Here is a 19,279-nt window from a genome sequence, read left to right on the forward strand (position 1 = left end):
GAAACCTGACCCGGCTGGACCTCAGGCCTGCCACCTGGCCTGTCCCTGGCCTCCTGGCCTCTCAAGAGTCTGGTGGGCCAATTTCCCTTGCACAGGGTCCTGGGAGCCCCGTATGTGTTTCACAGGCGAGGCACTCGCTCACAGATTAGGGATCTGAAGTAGGGAGCCAGCGGCTGGAAGCTCTGCCTCCCCCGGTGCTGGGTGTAAGAACCTTAGAGGCTTAAGGGCTTATAAACCTTGTCATCTGGCGTCCTTCTCGCGGGCCTCTCCCCCGCGGCTTAGATGCTCGCCCTCAGTTTAGAACAGGCTGAAGCTTGGCTGTGCTTCCCAAGGTGGCCAGTGGAGGGCAGCTGTCTGCTTGGAGGGAGCCCAAGCTGGAGGCTCTGTGGCTTTGAAGGGCAAAGATCCCGCGGCTGGTGGGAGAGGAGCAGCCCTGGACTTGCAGCCGGCCCTGGCTTCAGTGATCTGCGGAGAGGTTTAGTGAGGAAGCCCAGGGCACATTCCAAGTAGGGCGTGGATGTCAGGCGTGTGACGACTGAGGGTCAGGATGACACGGCCGTTAGAAAAGCCTACTAGCACTGGACCCTGAAGGATCGCTGACGCTTTGCTGAGGGGTGTTCCCTTTAACCCGCAGGCAGTAGGGAGCCAGTGCAGGTTCTGGAGTGACAAGATGACATAATGCAGGAGTTGGTCTCATGAATCTGATCTCCGTGGGCAGGCTGGGTGGGAGGGGGGGAGAGACTGAGTGTAGGGAAACCAGTGAGGAGGTTATTGCTATTTTCTTTTATATTCTAGGCATGAGGTAATGAGTAGCTAGAGCAAGGGAGGTGGTGGGGGGGAATAGGAAGGGAGGGATGGATAGGGGCCAGGAGGGGGACTGACTGGGTAACTGAACAGATCCGGGAGCTTAGACAAGGAGAGGCGAGAGGCGTTAGCTACAACTAGGCTGGGTGTCTGGCCCAGGGAAAGAAGGTAGAATGGGGGTACACTCCCAGCTTGAGGGAGGGGAATGAATTTTGCTTCTTCCCGGGGCTGGGGGAAACTGGGAGATGTCCCTTCCCCCTCTCTGTCCGGAGCACTGGTGGGTTTGGATGCTCTCTGCTCTTTCAGGGTGTGTGGCTCAAGGCTGGGAATCTGGGTTGTTTGCAGAGGCTGGGGGGTGCAGGGCGGGATGAAATCCCTGGGGGTGGGCTCTGCCCTGGTCCTGGTGGAGCTGGTGTGCGTGCACGCCGGTGCTTGGGGATACATCTGGGACAGTGGGTGGTTGGCGTGCCTGCACGTGCTGTTGCGTAGCTCTGCTTTGTGTGTGTGAGCGTGAGCGCGTGGGCGTGCAGGAGATGGGCGTCTGTGGGTCTGTCTGGGCTGCTGGGGGTGGGGCTGCTGGACCGCGGTATTGCTTTAGGCTTCTTCCTGAGGCTCACACCCTCCTCCCCGCGCTCACTGTTCGGAAATAGCATCTGGACCGAGGGCCCATGAATATTTCACAATGATAATTCTGTGACCTGGACAGCCTGCCTCTCATTTACCAGCATCTCCCCTCCCCCTGCCCAGGCTGTGGCAGGCAGGCCAGCCCTCCTCCCTCGGAGCTCTTGCTTAGCTGGCCCCCCAGTCCTAGTCCTTAGCCTCCTCCCAGGTCACAGGCCCCTGGAAGACCTGACATGGAGCTCCCTGGGTTCCTGACCTGCTGATCTCACCACCCCCCACCCCCAGCCAAAGTCCACCTGCTTCCAGCCTTAGAGGCTTCCCCAGCCGGACTCACCAACTCAGCCTCCCTCTTCCTCAACCCCTAGCACCTGGGGTCTCCTCTGTCCGGTTCCCACCTCCCTCCCAAGCTAGAGATTTAACCCTAAATGCAAGCCACCCTGTCCAACTGCTGTCTGCTTAGACTCGCTCTCCCTTCCTACCTGGGCTCTTCCCTGTGCCCCCAGACTCTCCACACACCAGAATGAATGATGAAGTCTGTTTACACCATCATGCACCCCAAATCAGGATTCCTGTCTCTCTGATCCCCTGGGGACCTCTCTTCCAGCTTGACAGGATAACTGCCTATCTTGACCTACTCCATCCCTGATGCCTACACCCCACAAGAGCCAAGGCAGAGTTGGATGTGCACAGAGCTGCTATGTACAGCTGTGCACGTTGTACACTGCACAAGAACACTCAGCCAACCAGGCAAATGTGAGCCGAGATCCAGCCACAGCTTCTGCTCCATCACTAAGGTATTTGCTGTGGCACAGGCTGCGTCTCCCTGAAGAGGAGGTGCCCTTTTCAGATCTGCCCAAGGCTATGTCTGGGCTAACTGGGACTGCAAATGCTACATTACCACTCCTTGCAGGGGGGAGGTGGGAGCTACCCCTCTTTCCCGAAGGAACAGGGCCCTGGTGGAGCCGAGCGCCAGGCTGCCTGCCTTCCCCCCTGCTTGGTTCCTCAGGCCCCAGGCAGCTCTGGGTTGGCGGCTGCTGCTTCCTTTGGCCATTCTGTCAGAGGTCACCCGCCATAGTCTCAGGGCCACACCACTTTTGCTCTTCAGCTTGTGTCCTGCTGGGGAAAGCATGTACCAGCTCCAGGTTCCCTCCTGGAACTCTCCTGGCCCTGAAATATACAGTTCTAAGCCCTCATCCCACTCTGGAGGCGCTGCGCCAACAAATCTTACAGGAGTTAAAATAATAGAATTTTTAATAAATTTTTTTTTCCCAAACAACTTTTTTTTTTTTCTAAATCTTCACCACGCAGGGGCCGTGGTGGAGAGGAAAGTTCTCTCCCGGAGCCCTAAAAAGTGTCCAGGGTAGACTTAGGAGAAAAGAGTTCCTCCAGTGTCAGGAGGTGGAGGGGACCGGGATGAGCAGGGTTCCAGGGTCGCCCTGGCGCCAAGTGACGCATTCGTCCCCCAGGGGGAGCGCCCGAAGGCTCTGCTGGTGGGAGATGCACTGTAGATAAAAAAGCCCCTTCGGAGGGAGTCCACTGTGGGCCCCGGGACAGCGGCTGCCCGGGGTGCCCCCAGCCCAGCCTGGGGATGGGGGAAGAAGAGTTAATGGCTTGAATTGGGTTCAGCACGGCTGAGCCACCGTTCCTGTCCTCTGGGAGCAGCCTTGAGTCCGAACAGCCCAGGAGGCAAGGAGAGAGGCGGCCAGGTCCCGGGGTGGGGAGCCGAGCTGGGGGTGGGGGTGGAGAGGAAGGCGGTGGGGCCGGGCCCGGCCAGTGGCCTGAGAGTCTCAGCCGCCGCAGTCAGAGGTGATGAGGCACCAGAAGCGCGAGGCCAAGCAGAGGCGCGGGCAGCGCGGCCGACAGCGCCCGGCCGCGGGAGTCCGGAGGCGCCTGGCACGCGGCGCCGGGGCACGTCTGCTCGCCGCGCCGGTCCTCGCCCCCGTAGCCGCCCCAGTAGTCGTCCTCGGTGGGCGCGTCCCCGCCCTGGCGGCCCCGCGAGTCTTCGGCGGGCAGGTCTCGGTAGAGGGTGGAGGGGTCGGCGGGCGGCGCGCCGGCCTCCGCCACGCCGTACAGGTGGTTGGAGGAGCTGTTGCCCCGCGCGCGGCTGCCGGGCCGCGTGGGCGCGGCGGGCGGGCAGGCCTGGAAGTCGGCCTCGCGCAGCGCGCGCAGGTCTCGGCCCTGGCGCTCCGGGGGCGTGGCGCACGTCACGTCGGAGCTGGACACGCGCGCGCGCTGGAACCAGGCCCAGAGCGGCCGCGCGCGGCAGTCGCACGCCCAGGGGTTGGCGTTGAGCCGCAGGAACTCCAGCGCCGGCAGGTCGGCGAGCGCCTCGCCGGGCAGCGAGGCCAGGCTGTTGTTGAACAGGTAGAGGATGGTGAGGCGGCTGAGGCCGCGGAAGGCCGCGCGGTGCACGCCCTGCAGCCGGTTCCCGTGCAGCAGCAGCCGGTCCAGGCTGCCCAGGCCGCGGAACACGTGCTCCGTGAGCAGACGCAGGCGGTTCCCGTGCAGGAAGAGGTGGCTCAGGTTGGCCAGGTCGGCGAACAGGTCATCCTGGGTGGGGCGGGAACAGAAGGAGAGAGAGGCCTGAGGCGCGGTGGGGACTTCTCTCTGGGAAGGGAGGAGAGCGCTAGGCAGAGTAGAGAGAGTGAGAGGCATGGGTTCGAGTCCTGACCCGTTTGCTGCGGCTCAGGTCCCGGGTTCTTAAGTTTTAGGGTGTTTGAGACTCCCTTGCGGGTCCCGAGTGCTGCCCCAGCGTTTCCGATGGAGCAGATCTGGGGACGCGCTGAGTGCGCAGCTGCACTGCACAAGCGCCCAGGTGATGGTGATGCTGATGCGGCCGCAGGACTCCCGCCTCGGGTCGGGCTAAGCATGCAGACTGGGGAGCCAGACTCTCTGACTGTAGATCCTAGGTCTCTCATTAACCCGCTCTGCTGCCCTGGGTGAGTCCATAAATGTCTCTGTGACCCGATTTTGTCATCTGTAACATGTGGCCATCAAACGAAGCAACGCCTATGAACACGCCGAGGGCAAGGTTTGCACTTGGTGGGCAGTGCGGGGCTTGGCCATTGGGAAGCTGGCCATGTCAGGCATCTGATCCTCACCCACCACCAGGAGAGGAGTGTCCCTACCTCGTGTTTGCTCTGAGGAGTAAAGAAGACAGCCCACAAAGATCGCGTGGGTGAAGTGCTGGGCCCAGGGCCTGGCACACAGGGCTCTGATCCAGGGAGGAGACCCGCAGACTCAGGAGCTAAGAGCCCTGGTAACTTGCCATCTTCCTAGGTTATTTAACCTTGTCGGGTGGGAGATTCCTCAGTCTGTTTACCGGGGAGAACAAGCCCTCAGCCGGCTGAAGGAGGGTTATGTGATACCATGCTGTTGTGGGCATAGCACCTGGCAGGTGCACAGTCAGTCAACAGGAAATGGTAGTTGTGTGTCAGCAGGGGCTCTGTTTGGTCCCATCCTCTTGCCCCTGGAAGAGGAGCTCCCTGGGGACCACAGGCCGGGTTATTCAGAGGGCCAGGCATGGGCTCCACCACGCACAGGCAGCAGGGAAGTGACTGCCGCCTGCCTACTACCCCCTGTAGGAGGGGCCGCTCCACCTGCCAGCATTGCAAGGACCTGGGAACTAACAGGACTGGGCATGACTCACAGGGGTCTGCATTTCACAGCGGCTGTCACCTGGGAGCTGACGCTTCAGAATCCAGCAGCCCAGCCCACTTTTTACAGAGGCGTACCCTGAGGCCCAGAGAGATGAAGTCAGAGAGGGGAGCAGGACCCTGGTCCCGTGACCCTGCAGCACCGAGGTCCTCCCGTCTTCTGCAAGCCATCTCTGTGGTCAGCAGGTCCCTCAGAGACGTGAGCATCCTCTGTGCTCAGGCCTGCGCCCCCGGTAACCCATTCCCTGCCCGTGGCTCTCTCCCACCTCTCTCTGCCTGGGGAGACAAGATGATCCCCTCGCCTGCACCACCCAGGAGCTGGTCCGAGGCCTCAGGTGGGGGGAGGGCGTTGACTCCCAGCCTCCACCCACAGCCTCCACCTTCCTGTGCTCCTGCTTTTTCTCGCCCCCTCCCATCTGGCTTCCGCCCTCTCCGCTACAGGAACTGCGCCTGCCAAGAGCCCTCCTCTTGGCCACATTGAGATCCGTCCCCTCCACCTTCTCCGCTGCCTCTGACACCACCAGCATTCTCCACCCCCTGCTGCCACCACCCCAATCCCCTCCTCCCCCTCAGGCCTCCATCGGGCTCCCTGCACCCCCATCCCCCACCCCCAGGGAGTGGGCTCTGGATTCCTTGCACTGGGACACCTACTTAGGGTTTCTCTTTTTCACAGAGGGTCAGCAAGAGTAGAACACGCCCAGAGATGTATGGTCAGAGGGTCAGTATGGGGGAGGAGGTAGTAGCAGCCTGGGGGGCTGGCACTTTGGGGACCCCAAGAAATCAGGAAGGGAAGACCTGAGCTCCTCGGGGAAGTCAGGTGCCTCTGACCCAAAGCCCGACTCTTCGGGCTGCAGAGTTCCTTGCTTCCTCCCCTTCATTTCTCCGCAGAAAAGTCCTGCCGCTCGGCTCCCTGAGCTTCAGTCGTGGGGTCCATCTCTCCCTCCCGCCATCCAAGCTGTTGCCAGATCCCGTTGCCACTTCCTGGGCTGCAGCTCTGAAACCCGGCCCTTCCTCTTTCCACCCTTAAAGCCGTTCTCTGGTTCTCTGTGCATTAATAAGCTCTTGACTTTCACAGCCCTGGCCCTCCCCCACCACCCTCCCCTCGCGCCCCCTCCCTCCGGGCTAAAAGCTCTGCTAAAGTCATCCTCTTCCATTTCAAAAACCACATCTCTCTCGCCTCCCCCCGCTGGCCGGTTCACAGCTCTCTGCATCCACTTGGAATCTTAACACAGCATCCCTGCCCCACCCCCTTCCCCAGACAGCATTCCTATTCTTAACCTTGCTTCCCTCCAACCTCCCAGCTCAGCACCAATCAAATCGGCTGCTGGGCTGTGTGACCTTGGACAGCTCCAGGCACCTCTCTGGGCCTTGTTTTTTTTTTTTTTCCCCCATCTGTGAAACAAGGGACCTGGGATGGTTGATCTTTGCGAATCCATCCTCATCTGATATTTATGAGCTGGTGAGTCCCAGAATGTACCTCATTCATTCAGCAAAGCGGTACTGTGTGCTATGTGCCAGGCCCTCCCCTCCCCCAACGCACCAGCTTATGGTGGGCATCGTCGTCATCACCCACGTCAGCAGCATCAAGCCAGTGACTTACTGAGCTCTCACCGGGTGCCAAGCCCTGTGCTACGCAGAGCCTATGTAGTAACTTAATCACAACAACCCTGTGAGGTGGATGCTATTCTTATCTCCTTCCCAGAGATTAGGAGAGGGAGGCTCGGAGAAGGGAAGTGAGTTGTCTGGGGCCCAGCAGCTAATATGTAGCGCAGTGTGGATATGAGCACCAGCAACGGTGCTGGGCACGGCTGTACCCAGAGTCAGGCCAGTTCTAGGCTGTGTCCCTTTGCAAGCCTGTGACCTTGGACTGCTGCCTTAGCTCTGCGAGCCCTCAGTCGGAGTCCACACGCTTCCTATCCGATGACGCTCACTGTTCACTGGCTATTAACTCTGAGTGCTTTTCAAGTAGTGTCTCCTTTAACTCACAGCACCCCAGGCTTCGGCTTCTGTCTTCATTTTACACACGGGTCCACTGAGGCCCAGAGTGGTGGGAGAACTTGCCCAAAGCCGCAGAGCAAGCTGGAGGGAGTCAAACTTAGGTCTGCCTGAGCACAACGACTGCTCTTGGAGACCATGCGGGCACTGTTATGATTACAAGAGAGAACAGCTGTCTCCATTGCCAGGCTACACTGCAGCAGGAAACATGTTCCAGGAGAGTGGGGACCCTGTTCTGGCTCATCTCTGAGCCCCCGGCACCCAGAACACTGCCTGGCACGCAGCAGGTGCTCAGTAAAGAACCTGTGGGTGACTGGACTCAGCCCGCACAGTGCCTGGTATTCTGCAGACAGGCCCAGCCCATGAGAACCTCCACCCTGCCCACCACTCCCGTTTCCACTCTGCACATCCTAACAGCTGCGCTTCCTCACGGAGCTTCCTCCAAAGCTCCCCTCCCGGGGCGCACCTGGCTCCACCTTGGGTCGCACCTGCACCCGGTGGAGTCACTGCCGCCCATGTGTTTCTGCCCCTGCCTCTGGCATCTCCCAGCCTAGTTCTTCCAGGCTGTTCACAGCCAGAGGCTGTCTTCTCCACCTCCTTTATAAAGGGCCGGTGTGAAGATGCTTCCTTCTCTCGATGCCTGGTGTCATTCATGCCAAACACATCCCATTTCGGAAGACCCCAGTGTGTGCCCGAAGTCCCCTCTGTCCAGGCCTTGCCTGACCCCAGGCCCTGACTGCCGTCCTTGCTCTAAGCGTTGACTGTCGTAATGCCATGATTTACTTGGCACTGGACTCTGTTTACAGACACTAACTCATCTACTTGTTATCACCACACTTTGTGACATTTTTATGTTTCTCCATTGACGAGAGGGAAACTGAGATCCAGAGAAGGGGAGGCAATTTGCCTAACATTTAATAAAGTCAATTTCAGGTCCTCTGACTCCAGATCAGATCCTGATATCACGGAGAAGTAATTACTGGGACCTCGAAGTCCCGGCGGTCGTGAGGATACAGGTTGAGCTTGTCTGATCGGGAAATCTGAAACTGAAATGCACCCAAATCCGAAACTTCCGTGATGCCCCAAGTGCAAACATTCCACACTTTGCTTCATGCACAAAATCATTAAACTTATTGTATAAAAGTACCTGCAGGCTCTGTGCATAAGTTCTACATGAAACAGAAATGAATTTCATATTTAGACTTGGGTCCCATCCCCAAGATATCTCATTATATATAAATGCAAATATCCCCAAATCCCCAAAATCGGAAACACTTCTGGTCCCAAGCATTTCGAATAAGAGATATTTAACGTGTCTTGGGAGTGTGGCCTTGTAAATGCCTCCAATTGCAATGCTTACAAAATTTCTAGATCAGAACCAATAAGTGCTATCCTGATGCCAACATATAGTCACAGGCAAGTGGATTGAGGGACCTTAAGTGATCTGTCCGAAGAGCAGCCCGGATTTGAACCCAGGTCTGACAGACCCCAGAGAATGTGCTTTCAAAAATGAGCCCACTCTAGTGTCCTTAGGGACGGCCCCCTGTGGTGCAGTCAGATAGCTCGTCCTGGCCATGTGGCTTCCGGAAGGTCCTCCCGCTCCATGTCCCTACAGCCAGGCCAGGCCGCTGTGAGGGCCAGTGCAGTCAGAGGACCATGGCTGAAGAGATCTGTGTTTAGAGAGGCCATTCTCCCTCTACAAAGTCCTGGGGGCCGCCAGCCTGAGCTTCCCCACTGTTAACTAGGAGGTAAAAGCAATCTCCCCACAGGGCTGCAGAAAGGAGAGGAAGTGGTTGAATGCGTTTGGGAAGCATGAGATGCTGGCCATGTGTAGGAGGAGCGCAAGGAGGGTGTGTTCTGAGACCCACCCACGGCCTCAGTCTAACCCTTGAAGTTGACCCAGATCTCCAGGATTGGGTTCAAGTTGGACCGCTTTACTGAGACCAATGTTAAATAAGGCTTGTTTCTTTTTTTAAAACGGTATTTTAACAAGCAAGCATTTATATAGCACTTACCGTATGCCAAAAGCACTATTCTGAGTGCTTTACAAATTATTCATGCGTTTATTGCTTATAAAATCCCCAGGAGACAGATGAGCTTGCTACTCCCGTTTTACAGATGGGAAAACTGAGGCCCAAGGAAATTTTTTTTTTTCTTAAAGTCACGTGCTTGTAAATGGTGGAGCTGACACCTGTAAAAGACTTGGCACAGCGCCCGACCTGGTGGCAGAGGCTGCTATTATTACTACCATTATTTATGCCATGATATTTTCCCAATACACCATGCATTTTACTTTCCCTCGGCATTCGAAGGCAGGGGTTCTGTCTGTATTGTTCACCACTCCCTGCATGTTGATTTAAATCATTACTGCTGTTGTTATCACCGGCATCCTCAACGCTGAGTGGCTGGTGACAGCATCTCGCAGAGTGAGGTGGAGAGGGCAGAATGGCTACCCTCATCCCGTCCAGCCCGGTCGGTAGCCATGGGGAGGGAGATTTTCCCCCTCCCAGGGTGGTTTGGAGGTTATGTTATTGCTTCCTGGGGAAACGGAATGGGAGGATTAGACTGTCAAACAGTCAGCATAACAACAACAATAAACAATCCTTAGGTCAATAATAATAACAATAAATAACAATGACTGTTTCTCCTTCCGCTCCCAGAGCACCGTTTCCCAGCTGCAACAGAGCTTTGCGCTTTTCCTCCTCCTGCCCTGGCCCTTGACACGACAGACTGGGGGAAAGGCAATCTAGAGAGGACAGGGTTCCCCTTGTTCTGTTACCTCGAGTTGGAGAGAGGCGGAACTTCCCACGGACAGCAGGTGCTGGGGCCCTGCTCTCTGGCTGCACTTGCTGTGATGTGGGATGGGGGATGGGAGGGGTAGCCACTGGGCTGGGGAAAGGCAGAGTCCCCTGAGGGCAAACGTGGGGGAAGGGGAGATCACAGAAAGACACTCGCAGGCATCGAGACAGACATGGGGGTGTGTGCAGAGTGGGGGTGTGAAGGGAGACAGACAGAGAGGCAGAGAGAGACGGATGGGGGAGGCAAGTTAGTGTGAGAGGCAGAGAAGGACAGGGAGGGATAGACAGAGGCAGAGGGAGGTAGGGGCTGGGGCAGAGAAGAACCCAAAAGGATGGACAGACAGACAGAGGCAAGGTATAGAAAAGAGTATGGCGGAAGTGAGAGGCACAGACTCTCAGAAAAGGGTTGGAGAGAGACGAAGGGTGGCCTGGGGCGGGTGGGGTAGGGGGCCGGGGGCCAGGCTCACCTGGAGGTGGAGCAGGCTGTTCTCCTGGAGGTAGAGGTACTGCAGGCTGACCAGGCCGCGGAAGATGTTGCCTGGTAGGCTGCTGAGCTGACAGCGGTACAGGTGCAGCGACTGCAGCCGCTCCAGGCCCTGGAAGGTATCAGGCTCCAGGGAGCGCAGGTGCCGGTTGTCACCGAGGTCCAGCTCCTCCAGGGCCTGCAGGTGGCGGAAGGTGCCGGGGTAGATGGTGGAGAGGTTGTTGGAGAACAGCCACAGGGTGAGCAGGTTGGGCCCGAAGGTGCCAGGCCGCAGCGTGCGGATGAGGTTGTTCTGCAAGAAGAGTCGCTGTGTGCTGGGCGGCAGGGACAGCGGCACCGAGGAGAAGTTGTTGGCCTGGCAGCTCACGGTGGGCGGGGACAAGTAGCAGGTGCAGAGCATGGGGCAGCTGGGGGCTGCTGGAGGCAGGGCCAGGAGCATCAGCAGGAGGCAGGCTGAGGCGGGACCTGTAGGGAGAGCCAGGTGAAGGGCAGGGCTGAGAGTCAGGGCTCTGGCCACCCACCTGCCCACCCACCTGCTACAGATCCCGAGCCCTGGTGTTCCCAGGGTTCTGGGTGCAACCCCAAAGCTGCAAGATGCCTGACCACATCCACTTGGGAGGCTCCTGGTATACTAAATGAAAAAAAAAATGCTAAGAGGACACTGAAGAAAGCACTGTGGTACAGTTACGGTTATCTGAGGAATGTCTCTTTATTCCTGTCCGTTTTCACTGTTGCATCTTTGACCTTGCTTGGAGATGAATGTCCAAAGATTGTCGGGGTTCCCCCCCGCTCGGGAGTGGCAGGCGGGAAGGACAGTGCTTCCCTGTGTGGGCAGCGCCTCCTTCTTCTATCCACAGACGCCAGCAGCACCCTGCCCCCGGTTGTGACAACTGAAATGTCTCCAGACACTGCCAAATGTCCTCTGGGGACAAAACCACTCCACTTGAGCATGACTGAGCAAATGTGAGACCCTTCAGGGGACTGAAGGCGTATGGAGGCCCAGGGGTCCAGCCTGGCCGGGCCCACATGTGACCGATGCCCTCCTGCCCCACCTTCCAGCAGTTTTCACCTTGGAAGAACCAGAGCCTCTCCACGCTGTTGCCAAGAGGCCCGAGGGATGTGGGGTCCGTGTGGGTCTTGGTGTGGGGCCACCAGCTAGATGCAACAGAATCAGCTGGGGTCTGCAAAGAATGCAGCCTCCTGAGGCCCTGGGCATCTGCATTTTTGCATCTCAGACATAAATTGTTTTGTTGTTCATCAAAGTGATTTTTGAAGGTTGAGTGCTTATGAGAGAGATGGACAAGCAGCTCCAAGAAGGCCCAAGGGCCTGGGAATTCATGGGCCCAGAGCAGGTGCCTGTATTTCTGCGCTATAGCAAGAGCTGCAGGGTCCTGCATCCATCCCTCCCCCTGCCTTCCTGCCCTCTCTGTGGCTGATAAAGTCCTGGGCTGGGACCAGCTTGTCCACTGCCCTCTGCCATGGTTTTCTTCCGGCAGCTTTGCCTGGGGCAGAGGGGCACTTGTGTATACCAAAGCCAGGCATGGTTCCCTGGCACATAGCACCTGAGCACCCGGCTGGGCCAGCATGGAAGGCTGCGAGGAGGGAGACCTGGTTTTCAGGCCCCAGCGCCTGGCATCTGGGGGCTCCCAGTGGTTCAGAGAGCCCGGGAGAGACTGCAGGGTGGGTGACATCTCCGAGACTGTGACTCGCCCACGCCGAGGCGGCGTTTGTGTGTGTGTGTGTCTCACACTCCTGAGGTTGCTGCGTGCGCGTGAGCGCGCATACGTGGGTGTGATTTTGGGTGAACAGTGTGAGCCAGGTGCTCACTACAGTGAAGTGTGGCCGAGCCAGGTGTGCACGCCCAGCACCAATGGCTCTGCGTGTGGCATTGGGTATACAGATGCCGTGGTGTGCCTCCGTCCCCGGGGAGGGGGAGCACGCAGGCACCAGTGGGGGAGTCTCTTGCCTGCGCGTGCGTGCCTGTGTGTGTCTCTATTTGCTTTTGGGCACCAGGTCCCCAGTGCCAGCCGGGCCCCGCCGTGAGTGTCCCCGGCCCCTCCCGGCTGTGCAGTGTGTGCCGGCCATCCTCCGCGTGTGTGTGGATACCGGGCCCCGTGCGTGTGTAGGCCGAGTGTGATGTAATACTTAGTGACACAGCGGCGGCTGTTCCATTCGCTCACACCACCTCCGCCTTTCTCGGCCCTTCTCACCCCTCCTCCGTGTGGCGTTTCACGATTACTTTCTCCGCCCGAGCTTTTCAGAGCCACGTGGGGTGGAAGCGCACGTCTCTCACCCCTCATCTGAACCAGGCAGGGGTGGGGTGTGGGAGCGCAGGCAGGGACCCTGGGTGGGTGTCCTGAGCGCTGAGGTTTGCTGCTTAGCACTGAAGATTTCACAGCTGGACAGGCCTCCCAGGTTCATGTGGGCCAAGCATCTATTCTACTGAGGGGACAACTGGGGCTCAGAGAAAGCAAGCAATTTGCCAAAGGTCACACAGCAACGTGGTGACAGGGCAAGGACCAGATGAGTCTCCCGATGCCCACGCAGGGCACAGCCCTTCCTATTAGTCACCCTGTGAGCTCTGCTTCCCCAAAGACTGACACCAAAGGAAGCCAAATCCTTCAGTGATTCCCCTTAATCCCACCCCTTATCCACCAGCTCACCAAAGCGTGAGCCCTGATGGCCGCCAGCCCCCAGAGGATTACCGCGGTCTCCCTCCAGCCTCCAGGGCCGACTGCCACCCCGGGAGAGACAGAGGGGAGCACACGTGTGCTGCCAGAGGCAGCGGCTGCTCTCCTGGCACCAGGCTCCCTTCCAGCCTCGAGGTCCAGCTGGGCAGGGGCTGGCAAGGGCCCACTCCTGGCTCCCCACTGGCCCTATCGGACTCTGCCCTGCTGTGTCCCCCTCCCCCCTCCCCCCATGGTATTCCCTGCGGGAGAGGGCTCTCTGAGGAAGGACCCTGAGCTGGGGGACCCTCATGACAGCTGCTACGTAACAGTGACTCTGTTGCCATTTCTGGCCCTCACTGCCGCCCTGCAAGGCAGCTGTAACCCAAGGAGCCTCATCCATAATTCAGGCTGCGGCTCTCATGGAGGCGAAGAGGAGGAGGAGGAGGAGGAGGAGGAGGAGGAGGGGAAGGGAGGTTGGCTCTGGGTTTCTGGGGGCCCCTAGGCTGGGCTGCAGCAAAAGCCCCCAGGGGCAGAGGCAGTGGGGCTGGGGAGAGGCCCCCTCTATCCCACCCTCCCTCCCTGCCCAGCGTGTGCCTTTTTCCTCCTGCCACACGGTCTCCTCCCCACCCCCTGCTTCTCACGCCACCTCATCACCACCACTCCTTTCCACCAGGCCGTGCCTCCTCTCTCCCCAGTGACCATAGCTCCACTTCCGGCCCCCACTTGGAGCCTTCCCGGCTGGCATGCAGGGCTGGGGAGAGGAGGCAGGGGTTCTGAGCCACGTCCACCTCCAGTGTCTCTCTCCACTGCCTTCCAGGCACAGGAAGCCCTTCAAAGCCTGCCCATCCTCTGCTCCTTCTACCTTCTCAGGTCAGCAGGTCCAGGCTAGAGGTGCAAGGGAGTGTGGTACAGAGGAGGCAGGAAGCCATCTGCCATGAAGCACCTACTGTGCGCCAGACCCTGTGCTGCACACATTATCCACTCCATCCATAGAACACACAACCCTGCTGTGAGATCAGTCTAAAGACCCCCACCTCGCCAATGAAGGGAGGCTCAGAAATGGGCACTTAGCTGTGTAGCGAGTGGCAACCTGGATTGAAGGGAAAGGTGTCAAGCTCCCATCACAAGGGACTCTGGTCTTTCTTTGGGAGCCCTTCACATCATCCCCAGAAGCCAGCCCTAATATACAAGGTATAGGGAAGACAGAAGCTGCACCTAGGGCAGCCACAACGCTGGGTCGGCCGGGCTGTGCAAGATCAGGCGAGAGAGGGACCCAGGTGCGCTCTGCAACTTTCCTCTCTTGGGCTCTAAGTTGTGGTTGCCTTAGGATGATGGCACATTTGAGAGTCCAGAAGAGATGGCCAGTGTCCAGAAGAGATGGCCAGAACTGACCAAGGGGAGGGAACAGAGAGAGGCCAGAACACGGTATCGATCCCGGAAGGCTGAGGTGTCCAGAGTCAAAAGTATTCATTCACCGAGGGACCACGGTCAAGGACTCTGGGCCATCAAAGCGTGCAGTACCAAGCCTCCTAAAAAGAGTTCTCACCTCGGGGCCACCCTTTAGGCCAGAGGCTCCTGCAGCAGAGGAGCACAGAGGCCAGGGTGCTGATGCACCTGCACGAGGTCCCAGGAAAGCCTGCTGCCCGGCAGGAGAGCTGAGGGCCCTAGCTGTGGATGGAGGGGCACTGTCCCAGAGGAGAAGCTGCACACCCAACAGGCTGCTTCAGGGAAGGTCTGGGGCCTGGGGGGTGGAGGGGGCGGGGGCAGATGCTGAGGGCGAAAGGGCTGAGGAGGTGGGCGCCCGCAATGCCGGTGCCGCAGGGGCCTGGGAGGCACCCACGCCGTGGGTAAGGGAGGTTTAGAGCTGTTGCAAACAGCTTCTCACTCTGCCAGAATGTAACACCCCAAAATAAGCAGCCGCTGTGGCGGTGGCAGCGGCGGCACCCGACGGCGGCGGCCCCGAGATATAAATGGCAGCTCGCCCCACTGGAGGTCCTCGCCCAGTCTCCTCCACAGCCACACGCAAAGGCCCTGAGCCGACCCACCAGCCACTCCGGCAGACAAGGGATGTGACAGGCAGGCGCTTTGGGAATGGAGGGCTTCCCACGTGGAAGTGGGGACCAGAAGCCTCTTTGTTTCATCCCGGCAGCCCCCCTCCCCGCCCTGTCCCTTGCTCCCACCTTCCCCAGCCCCTCTCCCCTAGAGCCCCCGGGCTGCAGCCCTGGCTCATCCCGCAGACCCTCCCGCTCTGTTCTGACAGGAGTCTCCGGCCATCACCCCCATCCTCATCCTCGGCTTCTGACCACGCTTCTCATTCTCATTCTCTCTCCATTTCCCCACTCGCCGGCTGTGGTCCCCGGCCCGTCCCATCCCTCCCCTCATCTGTTCTTCCCTCTCCTCCCCCCCTTCCTTGTTCTACATTGGGGTCCCGCGTTCCTGTGGGCTTTTCCCATCCAACCTCTCCCCTCCTCCTCCTCTTCCTCCTCGGTCCCCTCCTCCCCACCCCACTTTTTCCACCCCTGACCTCCCCTTTCGATCTACCTCCCTCTGGTCTGTCTCCTACCCCACCCTCGCCGGTCACTCAGTCCGTGGCACCATCATCCTCTTCGTAGCGCCCTCCGTCTGCCCTACCAGGGAAGGGTACTACATTTTCCTCTGTGCCCCCCGGCCAGCCCCCCACCCACATCGCTTGTCCTCCCAGGTGACCGGAAAGTGCTGAGGCACCGGGCAGGAGTTGCTGAGTCGGCGCTTCCCCAGCCGGCCCGAGTCCTCAGCGTCCCCCGGAGCAGGTGGAGCCGGGACAGCGGAACCTGAGCCTCCCTCCCCCCTCCAGGCCTGGTCCGCCTGCCCCTAGCGTCGCTCCGCGGTCACGAGCTCCCCACACACGCCCGCAGGCTCCCAGCCGGGTGCCCTCCTCCAACGGGCAGCTCTGGAGGCGGGGGCGCGGCCGGGGCGCGAAGCTTTTCGCCTTCCCTGGCTTCCCCACCCCCTCGCAACTGCCCCGCCCTTGCGCCTCAGAAGAGGGGGCGCCCTGCTCCCCTCCCCAAGATGCGCCTCACCGGCCGGGGTCCCTACCTTGCAGCAGGCGCCCGAGCCCGGGCAGCATCTTGTCTCGACGCTCGGGGAGGGGCGGCGTGGGGAGGGCGCTCCCACTCGCTCCCTGATCCCGCCGGACGGCGGGGACTCCGGGGGGGCTCCGGCAGGGCCTGGGAGTCCCTGGGCTGCGTGGCCCGGCCACGGGGCTCTACCCTGCGCCCCCCGGGCTGCGGGCCTCGGGAGGAGCCATGGGCCCCGACGGGACGGGGCGGGGCGCTACGGGATGAGAAGGGCTGGGGCTGGCTGGCGACGCCCAGTGCCTGCGCCCCCCGAGCCGCGCGGTCTGCAGGAGCGGGTCGGTCAGTCGGCCCGTGCGCCCCGGCTGTTCGCCGAGGGAGAGGGAGAGTGGGACGGCGAGGAAGCGCTTCCCAGCCACCCCCCTCCTCCCCGCACTCGCTGGCTCCGCCTTCGCTTCCTGGCTTTCCGACTTAACCCTTTGCTGGCCACTAGGAGGCGGGAGCGGCCCTCCAGCCCCCTCCAGCCTGGCTCCCCCTCCTCGCGGGCAGGGGACAAAGCGGGTACTGTGCTGGATCCCAAGGCAGCGCCGCACTTCTAGAGAAATCCCTTCTGGAAGGAGGCGTGGTAGTGTCAGGGGACTCCGTGGGCTTGTCCGGGTCCCGCCTCCCAACTTGCCTGGAGGAGATGGGCTTCTGGGTCATCCCCCGCCTCCGCCCTCCGTTTCGCCCCTCAACGCCCCTCATCGCCCCTCACCGCCCCTCATCGCCCCTACCGCGCGTCCCTCGCGCTGTGCCCGCCCGCCGGAGAGCTCCAAGATCCCACGTTCCCTTCCTTTCCCAGACCCTAATTCCAGAGTGTGCGACTGTAAGAATAGTACATGCAGGAGTTTGTGTGTGCGAGCCGGAGCCGCGTGTGGGCGTGCACGCGCGCACAAGGGTGCTGGTGCAGGTGCGGCGGCGAGCGCTGGCTGGCAACCTTTGATTCGGGTCCAGGGAAGCGGGGTGCGCGCGAGCGTGCGCCCCAGCGGGCCGCCGAGTGTCCGCCAGCGTGAGTGTCTGCGCTGGTGCGAGCTTTTGCGCGCCCGAGCTTGGGGCTGGGCGGCAAGGGTATACTCGGCGTGTGCGGGGGGTGTGCGTATGGTCTTTGATGCATTTACGAGCCGGCGCCAAGTCGTGGGTGCGGATGCCCATGTGTGTGGCATAGGTGATGTGTCCTCCTAGAGAGGAAGCGAGAGGGAGAGGACCCTCAAATGCGGAAGACACTGACGGCTTTGTCCGAACCCCCTTTTAAATAAAGGGGAGCTGGGGTCTCCCTGGGGCCCCTCGAACCCCGCTTGGACTCCTTCCGGGGGGATCTCGGCTCACCCGTGCCCTCAGTGCCGCCATACAGAGGCCACGACGCCGTTGACTGCGCTCTGGACAGTGGCCGGGGGTGCCGGGCATCCGTCCCTCAGGAGGGGACCAGCCCGGCCCGGGAGAAGCGCGTGCTCTCGGGGGTGGGGCTGGGGGTGGGAGCCGCTGTGCCGACGGTGGCCCAGCGGTGGCGGGCGGCAGGGACTGCCGGTGGCGAGGCTATCTGGGTGCAACCTGCCCGGCCGGCGGAAGCGCCCAGCCCCGGGCGTCTCTTGGTCCACGCGCGGCCGCGTCGCTCTCCTATTCGTGCCGCGGTCCAGCGCAGCGCCTGGCATACAGTCGGCGCTTCATAAATGCCGGTCTCTTCCTCACATTCATTCTCGGCTCCTTGCATCATCTCCCATTCGTCCCTCTATCTCATTCGCTCTTTCTCATTTTCTCCCCCCACCGTTACTCATATTTTATGGTCTCTGCTCCGCCGCCCTCCCCTACCCCATCCCTTTCTCTCCGGGTCCTTCTGCCCCTCTATGCACCTGTCCTTTTCTGCCACTGATGTCCGTTTCTCTGTCTCTCCATCTCTTCCCTCCTCTTCCCGTGCCTCCCTGCCCTCTGTCTCTCCGTCCCGGTGTGTTCGGGATCTCTGTTCCCTTGTCTGCACCTCCCTTTCTCCTTCGCGCCCTATTTCATTCACAGGCTTCGATCCCCTTGCACCTCACCGCTCGGGCGCCCCCTGCCGGTGCCATCTTCTGCCCTCCCCGGGGCTCCCAGCCTTTCAGCCCCTAATTAATGTCCTCTCCCGCCCCTCCAGAGTAGAAACACAAAGAGGTGTGTCTGGGGCTCCCGCTCCCCTCCCCTATCCAAAACTCAAGAAGAGGCTGGTGCGCTCCCCGCTCCGTACTCCCCTCACCAGGGACCGACACACCCCGCGAGGGCCCGCTCCTGGGGGGAGGGCCTGGAGGGGGCGGCGGGGAGGGAGTGTTGGGGGTAGCAGGGTGGGATTTGGCTTCTTTCCCCGGAATGAGCCGCGGCACAATCTGTCGCTGGGTTTGTTTGCCGAGCTGCCTCCGGAGCGCAGTGGGGCTGGCTCCCGGGGAGCGAAATATCACAAGATGCGGGAGACAGACGCTGAGGGGCGGGTGGGCGGCCGGGCTGACTCAGGTGTGCCGTCATCGGCTCCCCGGGCCCGCGTTCTTCTGACAGGGGTGGGAGGGGACCCCGGGCCCCCAACACAGGCGGGAGGGGATCCCCCATCCGGGGATGAGCTGCGGGGAAGGGGGTGCCCCTTCCAGTAAGTTTTTGGCTCCAGGCCTGTCATTCAGCTCATCCAAAGTGTTTCCCCAGACAACCACAAGCCCACCGAGCCTATCCTCCTATACAGGTGTAGCCATGGTTTCCTGCGGTGCTCTGCTGACTCGCCACTCCCCCCACCCCTACAAGACTGCGGACTCTTTGAGGGCAAGGCTGCAGCGCCATACATTTGCTCAACGATCGCTTTCTGGGGTGCATGGCTGGTCTCAGGTTACAGGAAATGCCACAGTGCCCTTGATCTCCCCTGCAGAGCACTCCCAGCCCTTGTTCCTCCTCCAAGCATATCTGCAGCCCCCACCCCTCTCACCTCCAGACAGGTAGGGAATTGGACACGCCTCTCCCTTGGCTCTGAATATCAAGGTGTTCCCAGATGACCCTAAGCAACGGATGCCCGCTGCCTCGTGCCTCAGTTTCCTCATTTGCACAGTGAGAATTTGCCATGCCATTCGCTCTGAAGGCTGCATTAAATCTCCGGCCACCCGAGGGGAAGTGAAGGACCTCTGTTGTCCTTATTTTGGGTGGGGGTTGGTTGGCTATC

The 19,279-nt window shown here is 60.3% G+C and overlaps 1 protein-coding gene across 1 annotated transcript; it reads right to left on the minus strand.

Moving 5' to 3' along the window:
* Positions 1-2,698: 2,698 nt before the first annotated feature.
* On the minus strand, positions 2,699-16,431 carry RTN4RL2 (reticulon 4 receptor like 2). The gene is made up of 3 exons (XM_062197894.1): positions 16,103-16,431; positions 10,342-10,823; positions 2,699-3,975 (listed from the first exon to the last, which is right to left on the minus strand). The coding sequence occupies exons 1-3, from the start codon at positions 16,131-16,133 to the stop codon at positions 3,226-3,228; spliced, it is 1,263 nt and encodes a 420-aa protein (XP_062053878.1). The 5' UTR covers positions 16,134-16,431; the 3' UTR covers positions 2,699-3,225.
* Positions 16,432-19,279: the final 2,848 nt, after the last annotated feature.

This window comes from Lepus europaeus, chromosome 7 (assembly GCF_033115175.1).
Source record: "Lepus europaeus isolate LE1 chromosome 7, mLepTim1.pri, whole genome shotgun sequence".
NCBI classification, from domain to species: domain Eukaryota; kingdom Metazoa; phylum Chordata; class Mammalia; order Lagomorpha; family Leporidae; genus Lepus; species Lepus europaeus.